Source organism: Equus asinus, chromosome 20, assembly GCF_041296235.1.
Source record: "Equus asinus isolate D_3611 breed Donkey chromosome 20, EquAss-T2T_v2, whole genome shotgun sequence".
In the NCBI taxonomy this organism is placed as follows: domain Eukaryota; kingdom Metazoa; phylum Chordata; class Mammalia; order Perissodactyla; family Equidae; genus Equus; species Equus asinus.
The window spans coordinates 96,306,243-96,326,432 of record NC_091809.1 but is presented as its reverse complement, the minus strand read 5'-3'; the positions used below and the strand labels follow the sequence as shown (position 1 = coordinate 96,326,432).

Genomic DNA, 20,190 nt, shown 5'->3' with positions numbered 1-20,190 from the left:
CCAAGAACAGGATTCACAACATGTTTTGCTCCTGTCCATCCTCTCAACCATCAAAAATCAGGCTATCACTTGGAGTGGGGGCTGGGTCTGGACTACCTGCCTTTAATACCCATTCCTAATGGATTGAGCACACAGAGCCTGATACACTCCCCAAATCACACAGGAGTATTTCTTGAGTCCCAAAATATGATCATAAATTTATTGGGAGAAGTAGAGCTTGTGTGACCTCCAGGACTGAGGACAGTGGCACGTAGCACTAGGACACTGGACAAAAGTGGGAGAAGACAGAACAAGAGGTAGAACTAACCCGTTTGTTCCCATACCTTTCTGATCCCACAGTTAACTTTAGAAGAATTTTATTTCAGGAGCTCTGAATCAATTGCTCTTGTTGAATTATGCTTGTATGTGATGCTGTCAGCGTACCAAGAAACATCCCATGAATTAGTCACTGGATTTACCCCAAGGAGGATGAGGATGTCCCTCATCACATCACAGATTGCTCTTCACAAAGATCCCAAAGGAAAGTTCGATGACAAACAAAACACTGTGCTTTTTACTGTGGTCAACTGATGAAGTCTTGGCTTTACTCGCTGGCCACCAAGGTGCACCAAGCCTCACGGGCAGACCCTCAGAAAAAGCACGGAGAGGATCTGGTCAGCAAGTCTGGTTTCATTGCCAAATACACTTTAGGCACTTACCTCTATCCCCTTTCTTTTTCTTCCTTCCCCGACTTTTAATTTATGCTATTTTACAACTTTGCAAGCTGCCTTAAATTCATTCCAAAACAAGACAGGGTAGAAACACAAAGGAAGGGGCCAGCTCCGTGGCCGAGTGGTTAAGTTCGAGCACTCCACTGCGGCGGCCCAGGGTTCGGATCCTGGGCGCGGACATGGCACCACTAGTCAGGCCACGTTGAGGCAGCGTCCCACATCCCACAACTGGAGGGACCCGCAACTAGGATATGCAACTGTGTACGGGGTGGGATTTGGGGAGATAAAGCAGAAAAAAAAAAAAAAAGATTGGCAACAGTTCTTAGCCCAGGTGCCAATTAAAAAAAAAAAAAAAAGAAACACGAAGGGGAAATTATTTCTATTTTCTAACTATCCGCCCCACCATGTGTCCCCACCCACGTGCCAGGCAGTAGAGAGATGGAGATCAATAAATATGCTACCCTCCCCCTGTCCTTAAGGAGCACCCTTCCAGCAGGGAGACAGGTAAGTAAGTGAATCATCCTTCAAGCCTTCAAGCCCCTCCACTGGGAAGCCGGCCCTGCCCTCTCCCCCCTGTTCCTCCTCCATATTCCCGCAGGTAGCACCTTTTCTCGCCAGGACAAAGGAACTCACCTCACTCCTGCATAGGAATGATTTGCTCATGTCTGTCAGCCTCATGGGGTGGTGAGATCTTTAAGACTTAGGTCCATGCCTTCCGTCATTTTTCTATCCTTGGCATTTAACAGAATGCCTGGCACAGAGGAAACGCTCCCCCCCAAATGATAACTGAATGGATGCCTCAAATGATGAGTCCACGGGCGAATAAATAAATGAACAAGTGAATGAATATTAAGATGTCGAAGGAGGAATAAACAAAGTGCTGTGGGAGCACAGAAACAGGAGCTGATTCTGTCTCTCACGTCGACAAGGACCTCACGGGAGGTGACGTTTAGGCTGGTCTTGAAGCCTGCGCAGAATTCACCAGGCCGATTACAAGACACACACAGGGAGGCCTGTTCGGAGAAGAGCATCTGTGGAGGGTACATGGTAAAGAGATGGCAGAGCAAGAAAGCAGAACGGCTGGAGAAGAGGCTGAAAAAGTCAGCTCAGCCGGTCACAAGGGGCCTCACATGCCATGACAAAAGGTTTGGACTATTTCACACAAAGGCAACAGGAAAATACCAGCAACATCAGGAGTGTGCAAGCAACTCCTGAAGGGGTGTATGTGTGTGTGTCTGTCTATTTGGGGATGAAGAACAAATAATTTTATAAATTTGGAGTCACATTTTGTTCCTCAAAAGCATTTCCAGTGTGGTCCAAGGCCAGAAGAGTTTTCCAGATAAATTCAAGTGCTATAAGGTTGCATATCTCTTAAGCATTCGTAATGGATAAAGGTGTTTTCATGCACCAAAGGACAGCGGCCATCTGTCTATACAGGTGGGCTTGTTTAAACAGCCCAGAGCCGCAGGATTCCCTCCGCCCGGTACCCGGTCACTCGGCACTTCCAATCAAGGCTCATGAGACTTCGTCTTGCAGCACTCCACACGATTTCCCTGGTCGCCAAAGAGGGCTGTGTGCTCACAGTGCGGTCATCCCCAAACCCAGCACGGGGACTAGAGCGTTATGCTCACACGAAGACACACGTGTCTGTGAATGGCCAGTGGGCAAATGCCAGCTAGTGGGGACACGAGCAAATGTACAAACTAACCGAAAATATATGACACTGCTTGTTGTTCACAAGTGTCCGCTGGTTCCCAATGTTACTGACAGACCTGAGTCCCCACCCTTCAGATGAGATCTACAGTCTGCCATTTAATGATGACACAGTGATGCAGCAGCTGCAAAACAGGTCTTACAGTGAGAGGCATGAGAATTCAGGGGCCAATCAAAGCCTCACCCTCACCTCCATCCCTGTCCTCCAAGCTTAACCCCAGTCCTTGGTTTAGACCCAGTTCAACTTCAGCAGAAGAAAGAGTTTTGGCACTTGGGCTGAAAACTGGCTGAGGCAGGGTAAGTGAGTAATTACTGTTTCCCCTTTAGACAATAAGCCACTCATTCAAATTAACCAACACTACTTGAGCTCCTACGGCATGCACAGCAGCAGCTCTGAGCAGCCCAGAGCACAGCAGAGAGAGACAGACACAAAAGCTGGGGCGCCCAGTCCTGAAATCAGGCCTCAGCTCTCTGGCCTTCCCCTCCGCAGGGTCCAGGGTGCTCTGAAGGAGGGCGTCTCCACCCACCAGACTCCTCCCTCCTCCTCCCAGCCCCGACCCCCTCACCCCCAGCAAATGACTCAGTTGTACAAGAGGAAAAGACAAAGGCCACAACTTGATTCCATCAACATTTCTCAGCTCCCCAGCACACACACAGGAAGAGTCTCTTTAGGGCAAAAAAGGGGGGAGGGCTATATATTTCCTTCCAGGATCTCTTCCTCCTCCAGATTCTGCTAACCCTGGTAGAGGAACAAGGAAGGCCAAACCCTCAGTTCCTCTCTCTCGTTAAAATGCAATCTATTTCCAGTTACTCCTACAAAGTGCCCCCAAAGCCCCCTTTCTCTCCGACCTTCAGGGTGTGGATCCCCTCTCAGTGCAAGGCCTAACAGTACCACTCACAGGACGCAACAGGAGAGGCCGAAAGGCCCGAAGGCCAGGCTAACAAACCCAAACCCTCACGGTAGTCTGTACGATGCCTCACAGACCTGGCACACCTTCCTTCAAAGTCACTTCTCTGCCTTAAGGATCTGTCTCTAAAAGTGCCCATGAAAATCCGAAAAGGATTTTCCAGGTCCTGGGTGAGGGAACCCAATCCCACAGCCCCTCTGAGAGACTCCACTACTCAGAGAACCTGGCTGAAGCAGCACCCAAGGGAGGGCCATCGTCCCAGGCTCCTCCCATCCCGTCAGAGGCAACACGTCACCAAGAATGTCCATTCGGCCCCTCATCTCTCAATCGAATCCCATCCACTCCTCTCCACTCCCCCCAACTTTGCTCCTGTCTCACGGCAGGACCACATCTCTCTCGGAGCTGGGCTGTCCTCTACACCCCTGCACTACCACCACTGCCAACCAGCTGGTCCTGCCAGGCTCCCAAGCCCAGATGTACATCAGGATGACAGAGGCAGCTTCTTAAAAATGTAGATCCCAGCTCTGATGCCAAAGGTAGTGAATCAGAACCCCCAGGAGATACGTTTTTAGTAAACCTCTCCTGCTCTGTCCTGCAGCCAGAGTAGTCTTCCTAAAATGCAAATACGACTTTTCTCATACACTCATTTGAAATCTTTCAGCAGATCCCCACCCCCACCAGGACCCAAATGCATAGTAGAGCACCCATGGCCTTAACCACATGATCTCAGTCTGTTTCCCTCCATTCCAGCCACACGACCACTCCCAGGCACTGGACACAGCAGGCTGCCTGCTTCACCCCTTGAGCCACCTGGGCCCCTCTGCTCAGATGCTTCTCTCACCAACATCTCCATCTACTGAATGTCTACTGGTCCTTTCAAGACCAAAGCCACCAACCTCTCCTCTGGGAAGCCTTAGCAGACTTCTCGAATCAAAGAAGTCACTTCTATGTCCCCATAGCACCTCAAACACATTTCCAACCCCATACTTGGTGCGCTTCACCATAATTTCTCTTAAGATACCGTCTCCCTGCTAATCAGGAAGCTCCTGGGCATCCCTACGTTTCATGTCTCCCACGCCCAGATAAGGTTGTGGGAACTCAATGATGTTTGCTAAATGTCTTCCTTTGTGGTACCCCTAGAGTTACAGGGATCACACTGTGCATCTGGTGAGTCTACATGGCAAAGCAGTTACACATATACAAAGAGGACATAGGGTTTTAGAAGCCTAAAGAGTTTGAATTATAGTTCTCCATTTATTAGCTGTGTCTCAGGTTTGGTTTTTTTCTGTGCAAAATGGGAATTAGTAATACGACCTATCTGTTCTAAAGATTAAAGGAGATGATCCGTGTAAAGTACAGTTGTCTCAATCATCGGCATCATTATGTACACTACGTATCCAAATGCTAACAGATTAGTGGGTATGTGTGTGCACACACGTCTTAGAACTGTGCTATAGGTTAACCTATAGAGAACTATAGGTTCTCAGTAAGTGCTAAACGCATATAATAATGACTACTCCTCTATCTGTCTTTCCTGCTACACTGTAAATTTTCAGAAGGCAGGGACTCTGTTGCATTCATTTCTGCACCTCTTCCCCACTCAGGCTCAATAAATAATTGTTCAATTGAACATAAAATATTAATACATTTTTATGGCTATTAAGAAATTCATCCTTGTCTAAGGAATCACAAAGACAGCTTCAGGCAAACTCGAGACCTGACCCACAGAGCAAACTAAAAAATTCACTGGCTTTGAAACCTTCCTCCAGTCTCTGAAAACCCTGACTAGCTGGCCTCTAGGCTCAGCATCACTTTGGCTGCCCCCCTCCCCCCACCTCAAGGTAGGACCTGTCACCTAATGAGCCACAACCCAAGGTCTTTACTGGTGGCACACACCCCTCCTCCTCAGTCTGTGGCATTCCAGCCCTGACCCCCAGTCCTCAGCCCCCCACAGCGGCTGCCCCACCTGGAAGATGGGCAGCGGGAGGGAGCTGCCTTGACAGCTCACAGCCAGTTCACCCTCCCAGGGGCCTGGGAGCCAAAGTGTCAGGTTACCACAAAAATAACAGTGGGCCTACACCAGGCCAAGAGCAGGAGGGAAGAGACAAGAAGAGAACCCAGGAGAAAAAAGCAGATATTTGAGTTTGAGTCGAAGAGGAACTAGCTTTTCAGAAACGTACTTTAACTTCCTAACTACAGTCTTAACATCACCACTACAGCCCCTACAATAACTCATTCATTTCACATCCAATCCAGAGCAGCTTATATTTATATTATACTTAACTACTTCGAATGCGCTTTTAAAAACATTATTTTAGGGCAAGAGGGGGATGGAGTTTTTTTTTTGTTTGCTTATTTAATGCTATTTATAAAAGTTGGATTGGGGTCAATGGAGGTCTTAACAAGTATTTCCATTCAACAAATTCCTGATATTACTCAGCTTTAATTTTCTCAAAACTAAATCCAAACGTGACAGAGCTAATGAGGCCTAGTGAAGGGGGGGGTCTGATCTTCAAGAAAGAAACGGCTGATAAAATGCATTTATGCATTTTCCCCCCCATAAAATGAAACCAAAGTTCACTCCAGTGCTGCCCTCGTGCAGGAACGCCGCTGGCTTGATGTGGTCTCACCCGGCCTGGGTCTTTCAAATAAAGTCAACTTCAATCCCTGTAGTGAGCTAGCAGGTTATTGATTCTCCCTCCACCGTTCTTTCATCTGGGTTACTCCATACACTATGCCTCTTTAATTTGCTCCTAGCAGCTGTTTTATAAGAGGGTGGGTACAGACCTAGCGACAAGAAAAGATGCCTTTCTTCAGCTATGCAGGTAAACCCCAAGACCCAGGCAGTGCCCCGGTGGACTAAGTTTCCCATTGTAATCCTGTCTGTGAGACTGGCTGTGAACGCCCTGGCAGGGGAGCCTCAGCTCACTCTGAAAGGCACATCAGACTCCCAGCCTGAAGCTGCTGCAAGGGAGGAAGAGAAAAAATTCCAAATAGAAAAAAGTGGATTCTCGGGGCCGGCCCCATGGCCAAGTGGTTAAGTTCGCGCACTCCACCACGGCGGCCCAGGGTTTCACGGGTTCAGATCCTGGGTGCTGATGTGGCCCTGCTCGTCAGGCCATGCTGAGGCGGTGTCCCACATGCCACAAGTGCAAGGACCCACAACTAAAAATATACAACTATGTGCTGGGGAGCTTTGGGGAGAAAAAGGAAAAATAAAATCTTTAAGAAAAAGAAAAAAGTGGATTCTCTGTTTTTTTCAGTTAATATTGATGGGGAGAGGTTCCCCAATGTCACATTATTTTGTAGTTGCTGATTTCTGCTTCACGCTAAAATATCAGGATTATGAGTATATAAGGCATGGCAGTATTCTGAATAGGACTCTATCTATTGCAAATGCTTTTTTTTAAAAAAAGAGGCTTTAAGATGACAATCTTCGTGGCAGCCAGACCACTAGCTGGTAAACAGGCAGATTGTTTTATTTTTTTTTATCTTTTAAGAAAAACCCCTCTCCCAATCAAATCAATAAACACTTTAGAGGAGGAACCCATTACCAGCAGAGTTTGAGTTCTGTAAATTTAGAAGAATACCATATAAATAGTGAAAATAACAGTAGTTTCATCCTGTCTTTAAATACAGCCAGAGTCTAGTTCCTGGAAGAAAGGGTCTCAGCCGCCTCGCTCCTCCTCGTGCTGTCAGAATTCACACAGTTCATGCAGGACACAGCACACCGCGCGATTACCAACAGGCACTGCCACTGCTAAGAGACCTGTAACAATCCTGATTTTTACCATAAAAGCTCTCATTATTATCCCAGCTCTCTTTGCTTGTTCAGCGTGCCTGGTCACTTACAGGAGGAGGAGAAAAAAACAAGGACTCGGCTCATCTTTCCCCAGCGCTCTCCCAGGGAGCTGTTCGTGTCTCCGCAGGGCAATGCCACGCCACCGCACCGGCCGCCCGGGTTTAAAATTAGCCGAGCCCTGGAGAGCCACGGGTAACCTTCTGACAAGGTTAGCCAGCAGAGCAGAGCACGGCTCGGGAGGGACATTAATAAGAAGCCAAGTAGAGAGCGCCTTTCAACAAGCCCATTAGGGCCTCTGGGAACCCTTGCGCCTGGAAGCCTGGAGCAGCCGGGTCCAGGGGCATGAGGTTGACCTGGGCTCTTATTTTGATCCCACCGAGTCAGTAGCTTCCTTTACAGGCAAGAAACACAACCTCCAAATGTGTTTCTCCAAGTTTCAATTCAACATACTCGGCTGCTCATTATACAATAGTTTTTTAAACTTTACACTGGATTTTAAAAATAGAATATTTATGGAACACGTCCAATTGTAAAGTTAACACCCATAGAGGACCAAAAAAGTAGAACATATAAAACACACATATGAGAAAACGAACTTTACCCATAGTCCTCTACCAAACAAGTCAGTGCTAACAATGCATTTTGATGTATTTTCTTAATAACTGACGTTATTATTATTATTCCCTATAGTTTGGGGTTCTTTTATTGCCCACCTAACATTTCACATTCAGCCTTTTCCCAAGTCCTGAAATATTCTCTGTATTCATGGTTTTCATAAGAGGTATAGTATGCCGTGTCGTGGATATATTACTATTGGACTCTTTCCCCAAGGCTGGACATTCAGATCGTGCCCACCTTTTCACTGCTACGGCAAATCCTTGCCATTGTTTCCTGAGGACAGATTCCTGGACTCCAAAGGCAGGAAAAATGTGAAACCACTGGTGGAGACGGTGACCCCACCCGTGAAGGCAGGGACTGTGCCTGTCACACTGTAGTTTTCTGAATAAAGGAACGTGTCCCAGTGCTTTCCAAGAGACGACCCTAAATTCTAAAGTGACACCTTCCAAGCGCCCATGGGGAGATCATCAGGCCTAGCACAGCAGAAGTCCCTCAGCAGTGAGACGGAGGAAAAGACAAGCAAGGAACCCAGCTAGCACCTCTAAACACCCGCCAAAGACGATCCAGATGCTGCTCGCACCCCCCACACCACCCCTGCCAGTACCTCACAGGTGCAGCCATGCTGGTTGTTTAGAATACTGAAATATTTCCATCCCACCTGGCAAAGGGTCAGTGGTCCCAGCCCACTGAGTGCCCCTGTCCCCTTAGCCCCTGTGCCTCTCCCAGTGGACCCTGGCCTCCTCATACCCCACAAGTAAAAGGTCAGTGCCTGGCATACTGGGGGCCTCTGATGGTTTCCACTGTGTCAGTGACCCTACCAGTTGTTAAATATTTTACACATCAGCCCTATCCACAGATAACTTATAACTCAAGATTTGCTTTTTAAAACGTTACCTCTCCTCTGCCAACAGCTCCTCAGAGACCACTATTTAAAATCTGAATTACCATCCCTTCAGCACTGTTTCTTAAATTCATTAAATTCACTTAACATTTTATTTTTAAAACTGAAATGGACAATTAATAGGAAGCACTTCCCAGGATGCCTATCAGGGGGCTGTTCCCACTAAGTTACTCTCTACAAAGCAGTGAGCTGGGTTAGACAAAGATGAACATCATAATCACAAGGTTCGTGGACAGAGTACTGAGGCCAGTGTTATTGGTTCTCCAAGAATGAAAGCTACCTGCTTAAACCACAGAAGACTTTGAGGAAGTCTCAGACCATGTACTATATTCTCAGCAAGCTAAAGCAAAAACATCGAAATGCGACAATCTAGGGATAAGCTGAAGAGTCAAGTACAGACAAACCTGTGCCCAGACTACCCTGGCATTGGCTTACCTGTAACTAATAACCAATAAAAGCAACAGGTGGGGGCTGGGCACTCTGCTGTGCACGTGGAAGCTGCTCCTTACCTGAGCTCTCTTTGCTAAGCTGTGGAAGGGAACAGACAACCAGTAAGTGGAGCAGAGTTTCATTTCTTCTAAATGTTTCTGTCCATCCTCTACTGGGGATGCCAGGGCAGGAACAGCACCAGGAAAGGGAGGAAGGACACACAAGGCACTTGCAAAATCAGACTTTCAAAACCACGAAGGTGCTAGGCAGGAAGCACCACGGCACTGCCCACCCAGCAGCGGGCACGGAGGCCACACGGGCATCAGCTCAGAGACAATGCCCACACACATCCCCACTACGGACGAACAGACTCCAATTCCAAGTCGCTCTGGAGATGGAGGCAAGCTGCAGCTTCTCTGCCAAATCATCAAAATTCTAATCGATGGATATAAAAATATTTTTGGCTCATTAAATCAAATATAAAGGCAAAAGTTTAAGGAAATACCTTGTAGTAGTAAATGGAAATGATATTCACGTTAAGATTCAACATTTATGCAACACTGCTGTGAGGCACAGGGGTCAGGACTTTACTTTTATGATTTCTTCTAATCCTCATCACAACTATATTCGGTAGAGATGTAATATCACTATATCCATTATTCAGATGATGAAGAAAATGAAGTTCAGAAACATTAAGTCATTTGTCAAACAGAAATTCAAACCCAGATCCATCTCAGCTTGAGCTCAAGATCTGTCTTTCTGAGATAGTGAAGCTCCCATCACTGGAGGTAATCAAGGAATAGATGAGAGATCTCTTAACAACAGGAATGCCATGGAGGGGACTGGAGCAGGGAGAAGGACGTCAGGGGACATCCATTCCAACCTCTGATCTATGACAGACGAAAATAAATTGCCTACTGTATGCTGTCTCTGTACTAGATGCTTTTGGGACTTGAAGAGTAGAAAGACTCTGTGAATGAAGTGAGCACACTGTTAGAGCTGAGATAATGGACAGTCACTCTATTTTTCTGCTCACAATAAAAGGCAGCTGAAAAGCAAGGCCGTTGGAGAGTCCAGACTCTGGCCGCTGTGATCCCAGCAGAGCTGGCACATGGCGAGCAGGAGCACTTCCTTCTCCCTCTCCAGAAGCGGAATGGCAAGGACGGGAGCCTCGCTACTGCAGGGCAGGGAAAGAGCTTTCCTCCTTCTCTTTTTAAATTTCCTGCACCTGGACTTTTTTCCAACACAAAGCTAATATTTATGGTAAATAAAGTATTCAAATTGGTATTGGAAAATATCAAGAACACAACCAGAAAAGGAGATGAATGGACAAGCCACACAGGAGAACAACCTAGGACAAAGGATGCATCTTCGCTAGGAGGGAGAAGAATGGCAACTTCAAGCAAGCTTAAGGTGGTGTTTTAAACCTCCTAATCAGCAAACCTTGAAAGGCAATCGCCACACCTGCTGTGAATGAGATACAGGAAATGCGTGAGTGATGTTGTGGAGGCAAAGATCCAAACTGCACTTACTAAGAGCCTCAAAGGCTCGAATCCTTTGATTTAGTAATCCTAACATGAGAAACTTATCAAAAAGAGAGAATCAAAAACAAAAAAAAGCAACTCATTCTGAACCCAGATGAACCCCGTAGTAGCACATCGGTAGAAACGTGTGCGATATTCTGTATGAAATCCATGAACATCTCTAAGGCAGGGGAAAAACCTTCTAAATAAAAGTAATAATGACCAAAAAGAAAAAAAGAGAAAATTCCCATGGAAGGAAAAAATGAGGAGTACAAAGATATACATTATAGAATCATCTATAATAAAACGAATAGCAGGATGACTAAGAAAATCAGAGTGTCTGAATGTAGAGGAAAACTGCATCCATTTACAAGAAAAATTAAAAAGAACAGACTGAAACATGAGGGAAAGTTTCTCAAAGAATATTGATTTCAAAAAGCAACACAAAATTGTGCGTGTATATGTACACGTATACATTTATAGGTATACATGTATAAAATATGCGCATATATGTGTGTATATGTAAATGTGGGTGCATACATATGTAATTACAACTTCAGTTTTATACATCTATCTACAGAAATTAAGCGAAAATAAAAAGGAAATTGTTCCTCTGACGTTACAGGGTTTTGTCTTACACTTTTTTCATGTTCTACCGTTTTTGTACTTTTTAAGAAATGATTCCTTTTTTAAGAAAATTTCAGTAAACGTCAGATACAAGGTAGGATCTCTGAGCACTTGAAGACAAAAGAAAGCTCAGAGGTCAGACATCTGGGGATGCCTGAATCCTCCTTATCACCAGGATCCACCCAACCAACCTGCAACTTTGAGTCTAGTCACAGGCTTCGGACAAGCACGCGCACGCACCCACAGACCACGCACCCACAGACCACGCACCCACAGACCGTAGCCTGTTTCAGGCAGGCCTAAGGACTTTACACTCCCCTAACCCTCCCAGCAGCAGTAACAGTGGCTGACACAGAGCGCGTAGTCGGAACCTGGCCCTGTTGGAGCACTTGCTATGTCGATTCATTTAATCCTCATAACAATCCTATGAGAAAAGTACTATCATTATTCCCATTTAGAAATGAGGAAACTAAGACGCAGAAAGAGAAAATAAATTGGCCCACATCACTCCAATAGGTGGCAAAGCCAGGATCTGAATGCGGAAAGTCTGACTCTGGAGTCTAAATTGATAACTACCAAACTAGACCAACTATGCGTAGAGACAAGTCTCGCAGCTGCCGCGATGCTGCTCCTCATCTCTGAAGCGTCTTTCCTCCCCTTAGGCAGTCATGAAGCACCCACACACCCTTCAGAGGCCAATTCAACGGCTACCCCCTCAGCAAAGCCGGCCCTGGCTCTCCCATGCAGCACTTGTCGTTTCCTCTAAAGTCTCACAGAACGTTAAACATACAACTACTGTTTCACCGACATTGTTTGGTAACTGTCCGAGTCTACCTCCCTGAGAGAGCACGAGCTGGTGGGGGGAGCAGAAACAGGTAGGTATTCTCTGGATCTCTGGTGACCTGCCCGAGGTCTGGCAAGTGACAGATAACCAGTAAGGGAGAGAGGGAAGAGCGAAGGAGGGAGGAAGGGACAACACATAAATGACTTCTCAGTAAAGAGAGGGCTAATTCATGTGTTGGTTGGCGAACATTTCATTCATACATACACTTGGGGTTAAAATAAAATGGGACCTTGAAAAGTGTTCAGTCTTAAAAAAGGAAGGAAATTCTGACACATGCTACAGCGTGGATGAACCCTGAAGACATTATGCTAAGGGAAATAGGCACAAAAGGACAAATACAGAATGATTCCACTTACATGAGGTCCCTAACGTAGTCACACGCACTGAGACAGAAAGTAGAATGGTGGTTGCCAGGAGCTAAGGGGAGAGAGGAATGGAGTTACTGTCTAACAGCACAGTTTCAGTTTCCAAGATGAAAACAGGTTTGGAGATGGACAGTGACAACGGTAGCAAAACTATCTCTGACAAAACAATAAAAGACGGTGATTGTAATTTTGTCCAAATGTTTTTAAAGGTACTTTTCAAAAGTAGATCCTACAAGAAAGTTACAGGTATACGTTAAAAAGAAAATATATTCTCCTTCATAACGAGTCACTTAAAAGAGAAGCAAGCTTCGCTCAGCTGTCTGTCTCAAAGACCCGCTGCCTGCTTTTTTCCTTCCTCTGCTTTACCTATGAGATTTCTCCGTGAGTGGGTAAGAGCCAAAGAAAAGGTTCCAGCTGGAGCCCAGTCACATCCCATACGATCATCAGGTTTGATAAAAATTCTATGTTTAATCAATATGTTCAAGCATCATTCAATAAGCTTTGAGGGTTATACTTTCATCTGAAACTCAGAATACAGTGAATATACCCGATTTTTTAGGTTTGAGAATAATCACTGATACATCTCATCTTCAAAGGAAGAGAGGTGATCACATCTATCCCACTTTACAACACTAACTGGCTGAATTCAACAGAATATCTAAAATCCTAAATACAAGTGACATTTTCAATTCCACATTCCTTCTTTAAATTGAATTCATTTTTATTTTAAGATAGGTTGCTACCAGACAAACCTGTGTTTCCTGAATAGTTTGTTCTAGGTGGGGCAATGGCCCAAAAAAAAAAAAAAGGCTTGAAAAAAATAAACTCTGGTCTTAATAGGTTGTAAACATGCTCACCTATTCCGGTTTTGAATGGAAATGGTAAATGAGAGAAAAGAGGATGCATTCAGAATTTCAGGACATTATGTGCTGATTCATAGAAATCGGAGATGCAAGCTATCTGCCAGAGTAACAAATATCACCATCATATTAACATTTTAAAGGAGATTTTTGTTCACACTTCACACATACTGATGCAGTGCTTGAGGGACAGCCTTAGTCACTTCTTGAGAAGACTGGATCAAGCATGGCCTACTATGTGCTACCTCTGTAGGGCTGGCTGAGACTGCTAGAAGTGGTAGGAACCTGGACTGCTATAATTTAGTTGGGGGTCATAAAAAACACAGAAGCATTCGTTCAATTAGCCTGAAGCAGGTAGGCAGCCAACTTGAGGCCAGGCTCTGTGCCGGAGAGAGAAAGATTTCGAAGAACAAACATGCTTCTCCCCCAAAGATTTCCCAGTCCACTGAGAGGCAGACACGTCAGCTGTAACGCCAGAATCCATAACAGTACACAACACATAGTAGGTGCTCAAAAAATATAAAGCAGGTCAGCAGGCAGGGAGGGTGGCAGAAATCTGCCAAGAGAGCTGGAGCCTGACTCTAAGATGGAGGCCTGGGTTTGAAAACACTCTCCACCATCTGTAGCTGTGACCAGGGCAATGCACTCAACCTCGCCACGCCTCGGTGTCCTCATGTGCTCCCTCCCTCCTAGGGTAGTGATGAGATAGCATACATGGAAATGCCTGGAACAACAAACGTGTTAACCCCATCTCTGCCCGCTGCTACCTCTGTCTGGGGCAGGGACCGGGAATGACACAGAACCACTGCAGTGCGCTAAGACCCTTTTCTTCCTCTGCTTCTTCCTCTCCCTTTTCCAATCCTTCCTGCAAAAACCCCTTACCCAGGGGGCTGACCCCGTGGCCGAGTGGTTAAGTTCGCGCGCTCCGCTGCAGGCGGCCCAGTGTTTCGTTGGTTCGAATCCTGGGCGCGGACATGGCACTGCTCATCAGACCACGCTGAGGCGGCGTCCCACATGCCACAACTAGAAGAACCCACAATGAAGAATATACAACTATGTACCGGGGGGCTTTGGGGAGAAAAAGGAAATAATAAAATCTTTAAAAAAAAAAAAAAAACCCTTACCCAGTGCTGACTCAGACAACACGCGGAGTGAATGAGCCCAAAAGGAACTGGGACAAAGGGACAGGGAAACAGAATCCTCTGGCTAACTATGGAGAAAGGAGAAGATGACCATTCTTTGGGATGGAAGCTGTCAGTAGTTCTAAACTGGAAAAGAAAACAAAACTCCTGAGCCGGACACTTAAAGAGTTTCAACTTCTGCTGGTTAGACTGTGCTGGACTGCCGCAGATTCTCGACACTGCGCCGGAGTTTGAACTTCCTTTCCTTAATTAAAATAATTGCAGCACATTAACATTTGACCAACACAAAAGAAAGACTGAACCAAGCTTCAATAGAATCTTAGATCTTTCATTTTCTCTAAAAAAAAAAAAAAAACTAAGGGTGTGTGTTTGTGTATTTCTGTATATCCAGTTTGAACGCACGTTTCTATATAAATGTACATTCTCATACACACTTGTGTTATTTAAGTAGGTATGCATCTATAAATATAAACTAGCCTCGTAACTGAGGCAAGTGTGACAGATACCAGCATGTACAGAGGAGAGTAGGAGAAAGAAATCATGTATCTACCTCAGAAACCTGCAAGCTCACCCTGCACAAATAACTAAGGTCCCATCCAGTGAAGAAACCCTGAAATTTCCGAGACGACCATCAGGGCAGGGCTGGAGGTGCTCAGCTCCCTGCAACTGGACCAGCCCCTAAAGAACCTCTCTCTCTTCCTAGGGGAAGGCTTCCTTTTGAGTAAACAAGGGCCTTTGCCCTGACCAGAAGAGCTGAACTTGTTCCAGGGTGGGAAGCAGGGGCCCCAGAACTGCCTTCAGGCCTGGAAAAGACCACAGCCACCCCAGGGAGCTGGGACACTCAGGCTCCTGCCCCTTAACACTCTTGAGGTAAAGAAATGCGAAGTTCACTGTCATTCAACATGACAGGCCTTTACTTAAAAGTGGCTGTGTCCGAAGCCCATTGCTCAGAGCTTACTTCTTCTCAGAGTAGCACTGTCTTGCGTGTGTTTCGCAACAAACCAAAAAGGCAAGCAGGATGGTACTACTCTCCTTTCACAGATGAGGGGCTGAGACTCAGAAATGCTGTTGGAGACCAAGGCAGGCCCCAAAGTGGGTCAACGGAGGAGCCATCCAGCTGCCTTCACACCACGAATCTGGCTTCCAGAGTACTGGCCAAGGAATCTGAGCTCCTGGGTTCTGGTTTCAGTTCAGCCTCTGATCTAAGGTAATCAATCACCAGGTCTTAGCTTTGCGAGCCTTAACCTCAACAAATACAAACAGAAAAAGAAAGGGCGACTTTTGTTCTACAGCTCACAAGAGTCAGATAAGACCCCTCTATGCGATCATCCTTCAACACAATTATCAAAAGTCGGGTGGGTGGTTTCCTGTCATCAGCTCTCCCAGCAAACATCTCCCCCGACCTCCCTCTTGTCCCAGCTCAGGTTCTCACTGCCTTGGCATTCATCCACTGTGCTCTAAGGAAGCCCTCCACTGCCTGCCTGTCCGGAAGACATCAAGATCCATCTCAACAATCAGCTCAAGCCAAAACGGTCAACCACTCAGCAACCTCAGAAGAGTCTCTGAACTTAGCTTTACCACATCTGTTACTCAGGTTTTTGTCTCTTCAAACTCACCGTAAGCTCCTTACCCCAGAGACCCAGGCTGGACTCCTCTACATTCTTCATCACTGTGATACCATCACCACGCCCTCATCCCTGGAGTTAAATCAAAATAAATATTCACATGGCAACATTTCCTGGGTATCCACTAGGTCACGTATAATAAACTAGAAGTAGGGACTGGTCTTTTAAAGAGAAATAATAGGATATGGTCTCAGCCCCAAAGAACTTACAATTGAGTGAGGAAGATGGAGATGTCAATGACTGCTGGGATTTGCTGAATCATTTAACACTGGGATTTGCCAGTGACTGAGAGTTGGAAAGGACAGTGACTATGAAGGATGATAGAGCCTACTCCTGATACTATCTCAAAGGATATAATGACAGGCTGACTTTAACAAGGTGGAAATTTAATAAGGATAAATGTCAAATCATGCACTTAGGTCCAAAAAAGAAAAAAAAAAATCAACTCACAAGTATAGGGTAGAGAAGATCACATGAGAAAGTCTTAAGGGATTGGGTTGCACACAAGTTCAATGACTAACTGTGATGAGGCTGCCATAAAAACTGATGCAGTCTCAGGCTGCCCTGATTGGAAATGCTGCATTCAGAGGAAGGAAAGTGAGATCTCAAATCTGAATCCTAGAGACTGCAGAGGGATGAATGGTCAAAAGTGAGCATATTTCAGAGAGCAGACAAGAGTGTGAAGCCACATGCTAAGAGGAATGAGGATGATGAGGCTGGGGAATGAATAACTGAGAGGGCCAGGAGAGTCATCTCCAAACTCGTCTCAGCTTTACCGTTCCATCGGCAGGAAGAGCTAACAGAGATACGGTTTACCTGAGGCACCGAGACCAACCCACAGGAATACTTACTACAGCATGGACTATAACTGCCAAAAATGAGAGGGAACAGGCAAAATATCTGACAAAATGGGATAAATTACATATCTCATTATGAAATAATGTTACCAGTTTTAGGATCATAAATATTTATTGATATGAAAGATAGTAACAACTCTATTTACAAGAAAAAGAAAATTACAAAATATTATGCACAAAGAGAATAATTCATTTTGTAAAAATAACATACACACATCAAAAACTGCATTGAAAACAGTCTGGAAGACTATGTAGTGTGAAGCTAAAAACACTAATCACCTAGAGTGGTGAAACTATTGATAGTTTTAAATTTTCCTTTTTGCTTCTCTATATTTTTTCAATGTTTCACAATGGACATATATTGCAAATCTGGTAAGAAAAATTATTTTAGATTTTTCAAAAGAAAAGATCTAAATGGGCTAGCATATAGAAAGAGGAAATAGGCTCGTGCTGTATGGCTCCAGCAGGAGAGGGGGTATTACGATTAATGGGCAAAGATTCTAGGAGACCCTATCCCAGCTCAACCTAAGCGAATGGCCTATGAGTGAAATAAACAGCTCTTTGTTGTAGTGAGCGCCCCACCAAAAGCACTGTGCTTCTAGCTGCTTAGCTAAGACTATGGGGGAATGCACTGTAAGAGAAGCCTGCATGGAGCAGCAGGTTAGCTTCTCCTGAATGACCTTCACGGTTCCCTCTACTCTATATACTTCAGTTCGTCCAACACTGCCACAGCCAGCCCAGCTCCAGAATCCACAACATCTCTATTTCTCTCCTGGAAGTTCAATCCTCACTCAAGCTCTTAGGATCTACCTCTCTGCTCTCTCAGCAAATCGGGCCAAACGGAGTACAGTTAAAAGAACATTCAACTGGGAATCAAAGGTTCAGATCCCCGAGGCACCAATGGAAAGAACACGGCCTTGCACAAGTCACTTAATCACCAGAAGCCTCAGTTTCCAACTGTAAAATGCCAGTAAAATTTACACGACCTCACAGGGTTCTATTGACATTTCAGGATAAAGCCTGTGAGATTGCTTTGTTAAATAAAGTGCCATGCAAGCAAGAGACGATATATTCCTGTCGAGAGAGAGCATTTAAGCAGAAGTTGGATGGCCAACTGATAGGGCAGCTAGAGGGATCCCACTCCAGTTGAAGCAGACACAACTTTAATTCCAAGATCCTATGATTCTATCCTACACCACATTCTCCATCTCACACCATACAGTATAATAATGAATTGATTCTTCTCCAGCTTCTGAGGATGAGTCTTGATTCTTCACTATGACTTCACGTTTTTCTGAGACTAGGACCAAGGCTTCCGTCTTTACCCACAATCCCTTGTGCTGCTGGGAACATTAAATCACTAAAGATTTACTAATGACTTGACTGAACCCTAAGAGAACCCTGCTACTTTAGAGCAGCCTGTGGACCAGCAATATTGGCACCATCTGGGAGCTTGTTATAAATGCAGATTCTCAGGCCAGGTCCCAGATCCACTGAATCAGAATCTGAATTTTAACAAGATGCCCAGGTGATTTATATGTGCTAACAACATGATGCTGATGCTGGTCTCCACATCACCCTCTGGAAGTGAGGTGAAGGCCTGGGGTGAACTCATCCACCAACAAGATCTCCAAAGACCAGAAAAGGGCTTCATTCATTCATTCATTTGTTCAGTCATTCACTCATTCAACAACTATATTAAGTTCCTGCATCGGGCCGGCACTTTTCTAGGCACCGAGTCCCGTTCTAGCAGGAGTCACTGAAAGGTAAGGCTCCTCTAAAATGAGAGCCGCCTGCTACAGCTGCCTGCCCACAGAATTCAGCCAAAAACAATTTAAGTCCCTCTGAATCCCAGCTCCTCCAACCCTGGGCCAGCTCCCCAAATGCTTTGCAGGTGTCAGAGCTGATATCTCTTCACAAACCGGCGAGAAACCACCCACTCAATAGCCCAAGCCCAGTGGTTGGGGCAGAGCCCCTTTATATTTCTGCAGGTGCTACATTCCAAAAATATTTCTTCTTATAAAGCATGGCAGGAATTCTACACTTAGGGAAGAAAAGAGGTTAAAGAGGGGCCTTATTTTTCCCTGGGGAGAGAAGAGACTAAAACCTCTCGTAGAGAGGTTTACATTTTAAAAATGTATTTATTTTATCAACCACATGCTTGCAAGTCAAACATCCCCTCAAAGACATTTTGCAGACAGAGATATTCTGGGAACACACTGGAGGCAGCTTATTTATCTGCCGCTATTACAAGACTAGCCCGAAGGGATGAGTATCAGATGCTATCTCCTGCTGAAATGACTGTCTGCCTGCCTGCCACCTCTATGCCAGGTCACAGCTACTTCATGCCACTCAAATACCCCCTGATGGGCCCTGCCAAACTGCCACTGCCCCCCTGGTCCTGAGAGCCTTCCAATTAGCCCAGGTCACTCCCGATGGGGGAGGATTATCTGTTCTGTACCATCTTTGGGGTCTGTAAACTGACAACAAAAAGTGTAATTTATAGGTGCAATACTAATATCGACCACTGCTACAGCGCTGGAAACCCCCAGGGGCTGGGGGGATCGAGGCAAACTTGACTCCTCAGTTTCATCGCCCAAAAGGGGATTCTAAGAAAGTGTACTCCCAGCAGCCATAACTGTCTCTTAGCTCCCTCCTTTGCTATGTTTAATGGAGCCATCCTTCGAATCACAGGCTTAGCAATTAGGAACCCTTTCCATATCTCCCACAGTCCTCTCCCTTGACCTGGGAACTGTCTCCGTCCCAACAGAGAGCATCTTGAGAGCAGGGGCTGTGTCCTGCTCAGCGTAGCATCTCTGAAGCCCAGCAGATACCTGACATATCCAGGTTTTCAGGAAGTATTGATAGAATAACAACTCATTCATCCAGCATTTACTGAGTGCTGAGTTTTAGTATTACAATACTAAATAGCTGAAGATAAAAAAGAAATAAAGAAATGGACAGCCCTTGTTGGCCTTTTGAGACTAAACAAAACAAGGAACAAGGACTATGAAAGTCTGGATGCAAACTCCGAAGTGAGGGGTGAGGCCACCCCTGGAGCAGAGCAAACCAAATGCAACAGAAACGGAATTTTCTTATCCACAGCATCTCAACACAGATCCACCCCCAGTGTCTAATTCACTGTGTACTGAATGCATTTCCCACACACCAACCTCTTATTGTGCAACTGGCCAAATTTCTCGGCTGTCTTTTAAAATATCAGTATATTCTGTGGTATATATACTGTCGTTATCCTAAACTGTCTT

The 20,190-nt window shown here is 45.5% G+C and overlaps 1 protein-coding gene across 15 annotated transcripts in view; it reads right to left on the bottom strand.

Annotated features, from left to right (window-relative positions):
• TEAD1 (TEA domain transcription factor 1) overlaps nucleotides 1-20,190 on the bottom strand; it is a 253,830-nt gene that overhangs the window by 182,597 nt on the left and 51,043 nt on the right. Inside the window, exon 1 of one of the 15 annotated variants that reach the window (XM_070491141.1) lies at nucleotides 16,059-16,124. The exons of 13 other annotated variants lie outside the window; for them this stretch is intronic. In XM_070491141.1, coding sequence (XP_070347242.1) covers nucleotides 16,059-16,109 — 51 coding nt within the window. In that variant the 5' untranslated portion in view covers nucleotides 16,110-16,124. Of the gene's footprint in view, nucleotides 1-7,183; nucleotides 7,327-16,058; nucleotides 16,125-20,190 lie in introns of those variants that run through there. One more of the 15 variants, XM_070491148.1, reaches the window with a different exon arrangement.